The 14,135-nt window shown below is 36.3% G+C and overlaps 1 protein-coding gene across 2 annotated transcripts; it reads left to right on the top strand.

Annotated features, from left to right (window-relative positions):
* The first annotated feature begins 4,106 nt into the window (after positions 1-4,106).
* LOC110317111 (hyaluronidase PH-20) lies at positions 4,107-13,928 on the top strand. Of its 2 annotated transcripts, XM_021191490.1 has the most exons (5): positions 4,107-4,195; positions 4,282-4,316; positions 8,763-9,913; positions 10,730-10,819; positions 13,197-13,928. In XM_021191490.1, the coding sequence occupies exons 3-5, from the start codon at positions 8,957-8,959 to the stop codon at positions 13,689-13,691; spliced, it is 1,542 nt and encodes a 513-aa protein (XP_021047149.1). In that variant the 5' UTR covers positions 4,107-4,195; positions 4,282-4,316; positions 8,763-8,956; the 3' UTR covers positions 13,692-13,928. The 2 variants fall into 2 exon arrangements, with proteins under 2 accessions (XP_021047149.1, XP_021047150.1); XM_021191491.1 differs by lacking the exon at positions 4,282-4,316 and having other exon boundaries at positions 4,107-4,224.
* Positions 13,929-14,135: the final 207 nt, after the last annotated feature.

The raw sequence follows: 14,135 nt of genomic DNA on the forward strand, positions 1-14,135 counted from the left end.
CACACACACACACACACACACACACACACACACACACACGGACACACACACATCAAGTACCACCCACCTTCAGGATGAGTCTTTCTATGGCAAGTAACCTAAAGCAAGTACCTTATCACGTGACTAGAGATTTATCTCCCAGATGTTTCTAGAAACTTCCATGGTGACAATAAATGTTAGCCACCACAAACCTACCCTTTATCAACTTGACACTTTTTACAATATTTTATTTATTTATTTATCTATTTATTTATTTGTTCACATTCCAGATTTTATTCTCACCTCCAGTCCATCCTCTGACTTTTCCACATCCCGTACCTCCTCCCCACACTCCTGTCTTCACGAGCACTATGTCTGTAACTTTAAGCTCTCTGCTTGTTCCATTCAGTTGAGATGTTTAGTAATCTTTCTGGTTTTCTTTTTTCTCTTCTCTCTGTAGGCCCACAAACACATAAGCACTAGCTATGACAGAGCCTGCATATTACCTTGTTTGGAGATTTCAAAGGCAAACAAACAGTCCATTATTTTTTATTTAACTCAGCCACATTCAAGTTCTTAGGCATGTGCAGAATGGAGTCATAGTCTTTACCAGAATTCAGTAAGAAGGTTTTTAGTCAAGTCCCTTATTGAGTCCTGTTTATCTTCCTGAACCCTATGGCCTGCATCTTTCTCACTGTGCCTGTCTTCTAGGATCTGACTAGAACAGACCATTAAGCTCTGCTTACACCATACTAGGACGTCACTAACCAGTACCACATATCAAAGGAACAGTGTCCTAATTCTTGGTACTAGTTTTATGCACTAGTTCCTTTAATTATTTCTGTGATCAAACCTATGACATGTACAACTTTAGAAGGATGCCTTTGCTTTACAGTATGAGGGCAGAGTCCATTGTGGGGGAAGGCATGGCTGTGGAAAGGAGCATGAGCATCCTGAGATACTGGGTTTGCATGAGGAAAGCAGAGCATTGGATGCCACTGTGCAGACTATTCTCTACTCAGGCTCCAATTCTGCCCAACAAAACTGTGCCACTCACATCTAGTGTGGGTCTTTCTACTTGCCAGCCCACTCTAGAAACTCCCTCACCAACAAGCACAGAGATTTCTCTATCAGGTGATTCAAGATATTGTAATTTGGACAGTCCGTATCATACCATGCCCTTGTTTGGTTACGCTAATATAAAAATACCCAACATTATAAAAAATGTCTGGATTCTGCATCAAAAATACTTTGCTACTATTATTTGAATTTCCTTATTCTATCAATCCATGTAAAAAGAACAGATTTTTTTTAAAGTTACATCTTAAAGAACAGAAGACCATTTCAATTGGGTCAAAGGGAAGACAACTTAAAGCCCAACCTTGAAGAGGTTCCCTCTCAAAGTTGCTGTAGTGGTTATTCCTGGTTGTCAACTTGACTATATTTGGAATGAACTACAATCCAGAATTGGAAGGCTCACCAGTGACCCTAATCTGGAGGCTGGGAGATAGAAGTTTCTGATCTGGATCTTGGTATGGAGATCTTGAGGTATAGTGGCTATGGATTCCAGAAGTTTAAGACAGGGAGATCTCTGAGTTCAAGGTCATCTGGGATTAAAGGTGTTGTGGCACACACCTTTAATCTGGGCTACCCCTTCTGCTGGAGACCATATAAGGACATTGGAAGAAGGGAGTCTTGTTCTCGCTCTTTTTCCTTGCCGTGTGGGACTAAGCAACTGCTTGATCCTTGGACTTCCATTCACAGCTACTACTGAACTATTGTTGGGAATTGGACTGCAGACTGTAAGTCATCAATAAATTTACTTTACTATATAGAGCCTATCTGTAAGTTCTGTGATTCTAGAGAACCCTGACTAATACAGTTGCCAAGTAGTCAAATGAATGCAGTCATTCAAAGGTTGAGTCAGTCTGATGTGTTGAGCAAGTCCTGATCCGTGAAGTCTTCCTGATGCAGGTTGCCTCTAAGGATCACAAAGTTTGGTTCTGAGAATCATAGCTAGGGCTCAGCCTCATCAGATCTATTCTCTTGTGGCATATATTTCCTGAAGTTGTTAATTTCCATCAAAACAAATTCTTAATGGATTAAGTTAAAAGGTTAACTTCTAAAACATTCCTGAGGAAGTTTTACTTTTTTAAAATTAATTTTAGTTAACTATATTTATTTTTTGTTAAAAACAGTTCTTTTTACATAATATATTCTATTCACACTTCTCCCCTTCCAACTCCTCCCAGATCTTTCTCATATATCCAACTTCATACCCTTTCTTTTTTCTCTCTTTAAAAAAATAGAAGAGCAAAAAACCTTCAAACTAACACCAAAAACAACAACAGAAACACACTCCCACACTTAAAGAAACAAAACAAAACAAAACAAAAAACCAGAGACCACTAAAGCTGAAACCAAAGTATACAAGCAAAAGACCAATAATATAAAAAATGTCCAAACAAGGTAATTTGAGACTCAAAGTCTACAAACATTGTACTGTGTTTAGTGTTGGCTATCTATTGCTGGGTAAGGGGCTTCCCCTTAAGTGTGTTTAATATACCTAGTGAGACTCCATTGGAGAAAACTAAGCTTTCCTTTGCTAGTGTTAATTGGAGATAGCTTCTTAGTTAGGTGTGTGAGCCATTTCTGCTTCCCCCTCTGAGTACTTGGACTCTGTCTGGCTTGAACAAGTATGCTGTCATAGTCTTTATAAATTCATATGTTTGTCCATCCTGTTGTGTCTGGAAGATTCTGTTTCCTTGGAGTCATCTGGCTCTTAAAATCTTTCTATCTCCTCTTATGCATAGCTCCTTGACCCTTGAGGGGAGGGATTTTTGATGGAGACGTCTCATTTAAGACTGGGTGTTTCAAAGTCTCTTATTCTCAGCATACAGTTCAGTTGTGGGTCTTCCCATCTACTATAAGAAGCTTCTCTGATGAAGGTTGAGGAAGGCAGGGATCCTCTACCAGATGTGTAATTGGTAAAGATCTTTTCCCATTCTGTGTCCTGCTGCTTTGTGAGAATGACAGTGTACTTTGTCATACAGAAGAAGTTTTATTTTTCATTCATGGTACTGTGTATTATATATAGATGATAGTGGGGGCAAGGGACATTCTTACTAACAATATAATGATTTATTGTTTTATTATATTTATTATTATTATTATTATTATTATTATTGTTTATTAGACTTATTCAGCACTTTCTATGTGTCAGATATAAGAGAGAAGAATAAATATTTTTTATACCCTTTTTAGGTTTTATATCTAGGAAATGAATTGAAATAAGGCAGATTAATAGAAGAAAGACAGGTAAGGTGAGCTACCACTGGCCAACTCCAGAGCTTTGACCTTTTAATGTATGTATTTTAGAATTAGGCAGCCTAGTCAGGGAAAGAGCTGTTATTCCATGTTACGTGAGTTGTCTGATGTATCTGTATATTTAGCAGAAACATAGTACATACACTTCAGAACAACTTGGGTCTTAAGAATTTGAAATACAGCCTATGAAACCAATCATAGGGTTTTACTTACATTATTGTCCTGCATAATGAACTAGAAAGTCTAAGTCTATATTCAATAAAAGCAAATAAGAATCTTTCACTGTCATCTTCTGACAGGAAACAGACTTGTGTTTCATTGGAGATTTTCCTAGGCATGAAGGTTTCAACAGGAGGAAAGGTAGCGGGATGCTACTCTCTGGTCACAAATGCTATCCAGTTTTAATCAAACCATCTTAACAGTAGTTCTACTAGATGCTCACTATATCTAGTAAAATTGCAGGGATGAAAGCTAATGACATAATGTTTCATGCTACCTACATGCTGCAATTACTATCAGAAGGATTTGTTAATATGGCAAGGGCTTGGGCTGTATGATTTTTTGTGATTAATTCAGAAAACAATACAGTTAAAAGGAGAGTCACATGTCTGGAAGCTGAATAGATTGAGAAAAGAATATCAGCCAGACTTCATAGGAAAGGAGTGAAACAGGAATTTCCCCTGAAAGGATGGGAGAATTGAAGGAAGAGGGTGGTCTGGGAGCTTGAGAGAATCAGCTCACTTTGTGATGTCATCTCTTTCTAGAATCTTGGAATTTGCTTTGGCTTTCCCCCTGACTTATTATTCTAAGAGTGCTGAAGTAGATTTAGGTTGACCATGGCTCACATGAATTAAGAAGTGTTTCTTTTGTTATGATGGAGATGCAGATGGTAGGCAGGTATAATAACTTTCCAGCAAGGTAACAGTATACATGCTTTTTATAAACTTCTTGATTCTCTCATTTTTTTTTCTTTAGGTGAAAGTGATGAAAGAATTGTCACTCAGTGGAAGGTATATTTTTCTCACTGATGGTATGCCCCTACTGTGTTACAGTTGTCATAACTTGCAAATGGTAGTGTCAAAGTATCCATTTAAGCCCCTTTAAAATCCATTTAACTCAGGAACTCAAGATTCAAAGATGCTAGGCTAGAACCAATTGACCTTCATGCCTTAGCCTACCATGGTTTGAAACATCGTAACAATTTTATGTCCATGTGTGACTGGAATGTCAGAAGAGATTAGAATCGCATAGGTTTCTAGGTACTAGTACCAGCTTGGCAGACTCTAAAAGTACAGATGAGATAGAACAAGAGGCAAGAGCTCCTCTTCAGCAAGTCAGTGTGCTCCAGTAACAGCGTTGCTTTAACTCTTTGTACTCTACAGGCAGAGCACCAGGAGGCTGATGTAGTAAAAGCATCTTGCCTTTTGCTGACTCTGTGTCTCTAAATGTTACCTGTTACCTGTCTAGTAAGCAGTCTATCTTAGGCAATAGTAACTCATTTTGTTACAACCAAAGCAAAAGAAAGAAGCTTTATCTTGTCTCCGAAATTCTATATCTGTGGATCATGATAACTTGAACTGACAGGTAAATGGAAGCAAGGCAAAATATTACTCAGTATTTTTTCCACATCAATAGAAAACTTGATAGGAAAAAAACCCGTAAAGCTGTGGTTTGCATCCTTCGATATGCTACGACCCTTTAATTCAGTTCCTCATGTTGTGGGGACCTGCAACCATGAAATTATTTTTGTTGCTCCTTCATAACTGTAAGTTTGCTACTATTGAGAATTGTAATGGCTTATTATTATTTTTTTTTGAGATAGAGGTTTGCTAAAATGGTTGAGAAACACTGATCTAAAAAATATCTACAACCAAGATCCTTTTCTTCTAAAGAAAGATTAATTATAAAGAACAAATGAGGCCAGTGAAAATTTCTAGAGGGAGGAATGTGTAGCATATGACCAGAAGACATATGTAGAAACTAGCTGACAATATAGGACATGAAGTATATTTATCAGCACTGATTCTCTTTAACAGCCACCCAGTCTCCACTTATGAGACATGTTCTTAGTACAAAGAGGAGAGTCCCTTTATGATAGATATTTTGCTCTGGGATATATCAGAAAGCCCCTATCATATGCATTTGATCAATTCTCATTAGCTTAAAATGCCACATCATTATGTTTTAGGGTGTTGTATTATGAATTTCTTCATAGCCATTACCCCAAGAGGTTTATATACATTCTTATAAGGAACCTATACACATAGTTGTTTATAATCCATATACCTATATATGCATGGAATATATATAATCCATAGATATAGTTCTTTAAAAATCCATATATATAATATATATGCATATATATAATACATAATATATGTATATATACACCTATGCATAAGTTCTTTATAATCCACATGCACATGGATTATCTATATAATCTATATGATTATATATAACTTGGTTTTATATATTTTATATATTATTTAGTTTATATATATACATATTTTAAAAACATTTATTTATTTATTTTATGTATATGAGTACACTGTCATCTTTGACACACTAGAAGAGGTCATCAGATCTCATAACAGATGGTTCTGGGAATTGGACTCGGGACTTTTGGAAGAGCAGTTAGTGCTCAACTGCTGCGTCCTCTCCAGATATATATATATATATATATATATATATATATATATATATATATATAATGAAGTTTGATTTTCAAGACAGGGTTTCTCTGTGTTTAGCCCTGGCTGTCTTGGAACTTGCTCTATTAACAATACTGGCCTTGAATTCCCAGAGGTCTGCCTGCCTCTGGCTCCCAAGTGCTGAGATTAAAGGTGTGTGCCGCCAATGCTCAGCTGTATAATCCATATTTTGTAGTTCAAGATGTAAGTGAAAGTATCTGTACAATGCAGCAAAGTTGAAAAGTCTGGGTAAGCTGACTGAGAATTGAGTTCAACTGTATGCTTCTTGATTCTTCCTAGAAAATTCAACTGCTTAGTACAGTCCAGGCATTGTAGACATTAGTTAAGGAATACTTAGCTAAGAGTTTTTTTCTTGTTATAGAGATTAAGTTGAAGACAATAAATAACCTTCCTGTGAAAAATTAATTACAGTGGCTTTTTTTTTAGGATTCAAATTCAAATGTTACAGGTTCCAAAAATATTGTCTATCAAACTGGTTTATACAATTTGATATACCAAGTTGGTTTATACTGAATATACATTCACTTATACTCAGTATAAAGAAATTAATATATAAATATGACATTGTTGTACATAAATTGTTATTTTTCAACCTTTTGTTCCTGGTTCATATTTTTCCCCTGGTATCAGAATTTTCTATTCCTTCTTAAAGGTTATAGAAACTTTCATTTTTCTAGATTTTGCTTTTGAATGTGTCATATATCCCCAGAATTCCCCTTCTTTGATAGAGAACGATAACTCCTTTTTCCAAAGGTGGTGTTCCATACCAAGTATGGTGGGAATGAGTTCCACCAAGAGATAAAGGGGAATGTCAGGCCTTGACACCAGTTCATAGGCAATTATTAGGTATTTTTTGTCTATTCTCATTTTACATAGTTATTATCAATGCTTCCACCATGCCTATGCAATAAAGTCACTATAAAACCTTGAAAGAATTTGGGAATTCTCAGGTCACAGATCTTGTGAAGATTTCTGGATCGAGGTTCACCTGGGGAAGGTATGAAGCTTTGACTAGCTTCTCTTACAAATGGATCATATGCATCGCCCTACTCTTGTAGTATGCAGCATCAATTACAACAATCTGCTAAACCTGTTTCCAGAAGTTCTGTGTTTAAGGAAAGTAATAAAGCCCAAAGAGAGGGCTGTGGGAAACCATGTTTACCCAGCTGATCAAAATCTGCTGGACTCAATGATGGCCTCTTGATATGGGAAAGAGAAATTCTGTGCTGAGCTGTCAGCTCATGAGCTCTGTGTCTATGAGGATAGGGTCAGAGTTTCATTGGGTTTGAGAATACCTAGTCAATGTTGTAGAATTCATTGTAGGTAAAGAGAAACCTTCACACTCTTTAAAGTCACAGAAGTCTTCTGTGCTGGATGTGATGTGAGAGCAGGGGTTCAGCTCTACTTCAGCTATTTATTTATTTATTTATTTATTTATTTATTTTTATACATGTTCATTAAGAGGTATGCAACTCAATTTTGACAGGCAGATAACTGACTTTCAAATTTGAAAAAGTGCAAAGCTACCACTTACTACCACTTTCGTAGGTTTGTATGTAAGTAATGGTCTTCTAGTTAGATTCATCCAGAAGTATTCTCAGGTTCAGGGGCTGACTGAGCACTCTTGTTGAAAAGATTACTTCATTGTCCTACTGTCTGCTCACATGAAACATATGACCTTTGATGAGGTTAAGATGAAGCAAAGTAATAGTTTCTTGTTGGCAAGATTAAGGGTCAATTTAACTAATGCAGAGCTCCTTCTGTTTTAATCTCTGATTCTTACCTCAGGCCATTTCATTGCTGTCACATTTCAGTATGTCATCAATCAGAATGACAACATAGTCTTGGTTTTTGAAACAGCGTTTAAAGATCAGAATTCCTATCATATTTTTACTTGACAAGTCTAGAGTCAATTGATATATAGTCATTTGTTAATTTTAACAGTGAAATCTCTGTAAGATTTGATTTGGCAGTGTTCTAAGAGGATATTAAACTTATATTCAATCATTACATTTCCTGTGGAAAAAAGTGACTTTTCCTTTCTCTCATACTGTCCACTACAGAAGAGTCATAATGAAGTGGGAAAGAAAGAGCAAGTAATAGAAGTGGCGATGGTGGTATACAAATAATCCCAGGGATTTGGGAGGCTGAGGTTCAAGAATTATAAGTTCCAGGACACCCAGGGAATTTAGCAATACCATGATCCAATAAATGAGTCAACAAACAATCAAACAAACAAATTACTGTGAATTTAACTCATTTGAATATTTGCCTAGCATATGCAGGGATTTAGGCTCATTTCCCAATGCCACCATTATGTTCATATACACACACATAAAAGAATTACAAAATATGGATTTTTTTTTCAAATTCTGTGACAGGCTGTTTTCAAAACTTGGCAAATCATGACAGAGCAGTTTTTTCACAACCAGTAAATACAAATTTATATTCCTCTAACGGGTATTTTCTAAAATACTGATAGATATAGGACCCTATATATATCTGGGAATGAAGTAAGAAAAATAATTACATTCAGTTTTCTGTGGGATTAGGACTGATGTTGGAAGATGAACTAAGTGTTGACTGTTACAGAGTTTTATCAACACAAAGGAAAAAACTTATTGCTTTAAATACTTCAAATAAAGACTTCTGTCTTTTGAAATTAATTTAAACTCCTTGCATAAAATTAGAATTGGTAAACCTCTCATCATGACTACAGTGAATTCCATATTTGTCTCTTTTCAGTTCTGGATGATTTAACTTGCTGCAAGATATTCCTGAAATGTAACACAAGAAGAAGAATTTCAGTGTAAATCAGTCACCATACCTTCATCTCCCTCAGTGGCCTCATGCCAAAATCTTTCTAATCTTTTGCATTAAATACTGGACAGACCAAAGTGTGTAAGAAGAAATAAGTGCTTACTTAGTAATTATTCTCTATGATGGGAGAGTTGCGATTTAAGCACCTCTTTTGGGGGAGCTTTTTTGAATCTGGGGGCACATTCCAAACAGTGTTAATCTTTCTTTTGATTCCATGCTCCTTGACTGTGGATTATAGGGCAGCACCAATTATATCAAATACAACTTTCCTTTGGATCTGGAATGTCCCAACTGAACGTTGTGTAGGAAAGGTTGATGATCCAATAGATCTGAGCTTCTTCTCTTTAATTGGAAGCCCCAGGAAAACTGCCGTAGGGCAGCCCGTCACACTATTTTATGTTGATCGACTTGGTTTGTATCCTCACATAGATGCAAACCAAGTAGAACATTATGGAGGAATACCTCAGAAGGGGGATTATCAAGCTCATTTGACCAAAGCTATGGCTGACATAAAGCATTATATTCCAGGAGACGAATTGGGCTTAGCTATCATTGACTGGGAAGAATGGAGGCCCACCTGGTTGAGAAACTGGAAACCTAAGGATAACTACAGGAATAAGTCTATTGAATTGGTCCAATCAACTGATGCAGGACTTAGTATCACAGAAGCCACCCAGAAAGCTATAGAACAATTTGAAAAGGCAGGAAGGAAGTTTATGGAAGGGACTTTACAACTGGGGAAATTCCTTCGACCAAAACAGCTATGGGGTTATTATCTATTTCCTGATTGTTATAACAATAAATTTCAAGACCCTAAATATGATGGGCAGTGCCCTGATGTGGAAAAGAAAAGAAATGATAATCTAAATTGGCTGTGGAAAGCAAGCACCGCCCTCTACCCATCTGTCTATTTGAAGAAGGACTTAAAATCCAATCGACAAGCTACCCTCTATGTCCGCTACCGAGTTGTGGAATCTATCAGAGTGTCCAAGGTTGGGGATGCATCAGATCCAATCCCGATTTTTGTCTATATCCGTCTTGTTTTTACTGATCGTACCTCTGAATTCCTTCTAGAGGTAAACAAATGATTTTTGACATCTCTGATCTAGTATTCATAAATAAAGTTTACTGGAAATTAATGTTTTTAAAGGACATGAGTTTAGCTTTGCATATCACTTAAACAGGGCTAGTTCTATATTCTTGCAAACAGATAGAATTACTACACTTTTAGAGCTTATTGGAATTATATGACCTGTTAGTGGCCATAGAGGACCATAAAATGCTGACAATATTTTAACCATTTTATTTTTATTTTATGGATATTGCCAGCAGAAGTAATTATAATAGCCTCTTTTTTAATAGTAAAGGAATTCCCAAAGAGTCTGATCCATGAACCAAGGAACATACAGGGCTGGATCTAGGCCTCCCCGCATATATGTAGTAGATGTACAGCTTGGTCTTCATGTGGGTCCCGAACAACTGGAACAGTGGCTATCCCCAAAGCTGTTGCCTGTACATAAGTTCTTCGAGCTGGGCTGCCTTGTCTGACCTCAGAGGAGAGGAAGCACCTAGCCCTACAGAGACTTGAAATACTAGTGTGTGTGTGTGTGTGTGTGTGTGTGTGTGTGTGTGTAGATCCAGGGGGCCCACACCTGCTCAGAGGATAAGGTGAAGGGGCAATGGGGGAAGGATTGTGGGAAGGGGTGACAAGGAGGAGGCAGTCAGTGGGATATAAATGAATAAGCAAAAAATGAAAAAAAGTAAAAAAAAGATTTAAAGAGTGTAAAGGCATTTAAAGTATTATTGTTGTGTTAGCATGCTTGCTTTGTTGGTGTTGACCTGTGTAAATGCCTCCACTTATTACTTCCTGCTAACTCTATCTCCTCTGCCAGGAAGACCTTGTGAATACAATTGGTGAAATTGTTGCTCTGGGTACCTCTGGAATTATAATATGGGATGCTATGAGTTTGGCACAACGTGCGGTAAGTCGAATTGGTTGGAAGTAGATAAAATTTTATTCTTAAAGTTTTTGGAGATCGTATTTAGAAAAGGACTCTGTTAAGTACTCTGTTAAGTACTAAGTACTATATTAAGTACTGTGGTGGGCAAACAGTAGATGCTCAGAATCTGCTCAGTCAGGTCGTGTTGCATCTTTTATTATGAAGTAGAAAATGTACTTGTCTTCCTGTAGTGAGAAAAAGCCAGCCTTATCTACCCTACCTTATAAAACTTATTTTTTTTTAATATTCAGGAGTTTTTTTAGTCACTTGTAAAACACCATCATTATTAAAATTAAAGAATAAAAAGACACAATAAGATACGTTGTGTTAAAACTGCAAAGAAATAATGCCCAAAACAAGCCAGCTGTTTTACTTCATATACACCTCAATGCCTGAGGCTGTATATATCTGTTGTATCTGCGCAGGTAGAACACTCTAGAATAGATACTACTCACTTTACGTGCTAATGCTGTATAATAGTAGTATGTTCCATTCCCAACTTTGCATTTAGTGCAATTGATGGATAACATGAAGTTGACCCTGAAAATTTAATTATATAGTGTTTTTTTAGATTGAAAGTATAAATCTTTCCATAATGTACATATAAAACTATCATCAAACCATCTTCCTCTAGTCTGCCTTTTTTTTAACCCTTGTCTCTCTGTTCACCTGACTGATAGTTGACTGAGGATCATTTCTATCTTCTAGAGGTCTTGGACTTCTTAAGGTTCTGGATCTTCTGTTATAGTGTTAGTAGATTCATTTTATTTTTATTTACTTATTTATTTTAGATTATACTACATAAGTTTAGAAAGAATCGATATAGATCTTTTTAGATTATATTATACTTTTATTTCTACCTTCCCTTTTCTCCCTGCAAACCCTCCCAAATACTCCTTCTCGTTCCTTAAGATTAATGACCTATTTTTCCATTAATTGTTACTACTTATATGTCTATATACATATATATTCCAAAATATCACCCACTCAGTCTATATAATGTTACTTGTATATATGTTTTCAGTCTTATGTAGCACATATTGGTTGGCCATTATTTGCTGTGTTGCTAAGAATGATCTTGAACTCCTTTGTATTCTCTTAGGATTACTGGAGTGTGTCATACCCCCCCCCCCACATCTATATCTATATCTAATCTAAATCTATCTATATATATATATGCTCTAGGGACTAGAGGGCATATATATTTGCCAGGAAATTACTGACTCAGCAACAGAGAATGCCAACACAAGGTGAATATCAAGTAGTGTATATTCAGATCAGAGCTGCCAGTATTCTCTCTCTTCCAAATGTGCTGCTAAAGTCAGTCCATTCATTAGAACTGTTCATCATGAGAGACTATGACTGTCTTCTATTTATTTTAAAGGCTAATTTCCAAGTTTTAGAACACGGTACTGTTAAGATGGATTACTTCTGCTTCTCCTCACTGTAATCCACACTTTGTCAAAGAACTGTCATTATAAACGTTTGACTAGGACTCATTAGAGGCATCAGCTTTGGAGCTATATTTTATGATCTATAAACTCATCTGACAAACAAGAGTTTTTGTTTCAACTTTTTATGATTGAGAGTTAACTGAAGAAATGGTAGATACCATACCCATTTGTAATTTATCTTCACAATGACTCTATTATCATTTATCTTCACAGTGACTCTATGAGATAGGCTTCAAAATCATCACTAATTAACTAGAGATGGAACTGAAGCATAACTAAATAACTAATTTTCCTGAAGTAATCCAGATAATAAACTAAGATTTAGAAAGTTTGTGAGATGATGCATGTAACCCTCAAGAGACTGGAGACCCCAGGGAGTTTAGAGGTTAGGAAGGGTGGGGAGTGAGGGGGGGCTGGGAATATCCTCATGGGGACAAGTGGGCAGAGAGGAGGTATGGGATGTTGAACAGTCGGAGGGTGAGCGGGGGCAGGTGGGCGGAGAATAAAATCTGGAGTGTAAAAAAGAAATAAAAACATTAAAAAAATTTAAAAAAGAAAGGTTGTGAGATATCCTAGGTTGGCAGACATGACCACTAATGAAGGTGGTACTATTATCGGGCAAGTTAACCTCAAAGTCTTAACATCTACAAAACTCCATTCTTTTGATTAATTTATGAATTATTGTGGAAAATTAAGGCTAGGATAAGTTAAGCCTTAACGAAAAAATTCTCCAGTAGCCTGATAAACTTACACATTATAAAATTGTTACTTGTTAAAGTGAAGGAGTATTTCCTACCACTTGTTAGGCCCAATGTTTCATTCATCCTTAAGAGTTACTTACTATAGGATAGCTGTTCATATAAGAACTTGTGCCTTATTATGATGACTGTCTTATTATCTTACAGGCAGGTTGCCCAATCCTACATAAATACATGCAGACGACCCTGAATCCATACATAGTCAATGTTACCCTAGCAGCCAAAATGTGCAGCCAAACCCTTTGTAATGAGAAAGGCATGTGTTCAAGAAGAAAAGAAAGTTCAGATGTGTATCTTCACTTGAACCCAAGTCATTTTGATATTAAATTAACGGAAACTGGAAAGTACGAAGTTCTTGGCAACCCCAGGGTTGGAGACTTGGAATACTTTTCTGAACATTTTAAATGCAGCTGTTTTAGCAAAATGACATGTGAGGAGACATCTGATACAAAAAATGTACGATATGTGAATGTCTGCGTCGGTGATAATGTTTGTATCAAAGCCAAGGTAGAGCCCAACCCAGCCTTCTACCTCCTACCTGGCAAAAGCCTTCTGTTTATGACAACACTTGCTCACGCCCTGCACCATCTGCCACAAGATATTTTTGTTTTTCCACGGAAGATGCTAGTCAGTGTTCCTTAGTTTTCTCTACCCACAGCATTTGATGTATTTTTTTTTTTTGCAGGCCTCAGTAATTTGGGATTATGAATGGGATTCTGTTTTGCAAAAGTAATTCACTTTTATAATCAAGATTCTATTTTTGAGTTTCAAAGACAAATTATTTATTCTTCTACCAAAGATTGATTGCAAGCAAGGCTACTTAGAGATTTGTTTTGGTTTAAAGAGAATGAAGACTGAATAAAATAAAATGACTATAAATTAATGTATTTTCAGTAGTTTGTCATTACTTAAAATATGATCAAACAAATATGAAGATGAAAACTTCTTTTTTTAAAAATGGAATGCCTCAAGTCTGTTAGTTTACATATAGAACTATGTTTTTTAGTTACTTCGTGTTGAAAAATTTTTATAACTTTTTTACAGATAGCTCAAGTTTAAAATGACAATTGTATTTTTGTATGCGAT

Source organism: Mus pahari, chromosome 2 (genome assembly GCF_900095145.1).
Source record: "Mus pahari chromosome 2, PAHARI_EIJ_v1.1, whole genome shotgun sequence".
NCBI lineage: Eukaryota > Metazoa > Chordata > Mammalia > Rodentia > Muridae > Mus > Mus pahari.

Coding starts and splice junctions, on each gene's coding strand:
- LOC110317111 (XM_021191491.1), top strand. CDS start 8,957: ATGATGGGAGAGTTGCGATTTAAGCACCTCTTTTGGGGGAGCTTTTTT. Junction 9,914..10,729: donor CCTCTGAATTCCTTCTAGAG/GTAAACAAATGA, acceptor CTCCTCTGCCAG/GAAGACCTTGTGAATACAAT. Junction 10,820..13,196: donor TGAGTTTGGCACAACGTGCG/GTAAGTCGAATT, acceptor ATTATCTTACAG/GCAGGTTGCCCAATCCTACA.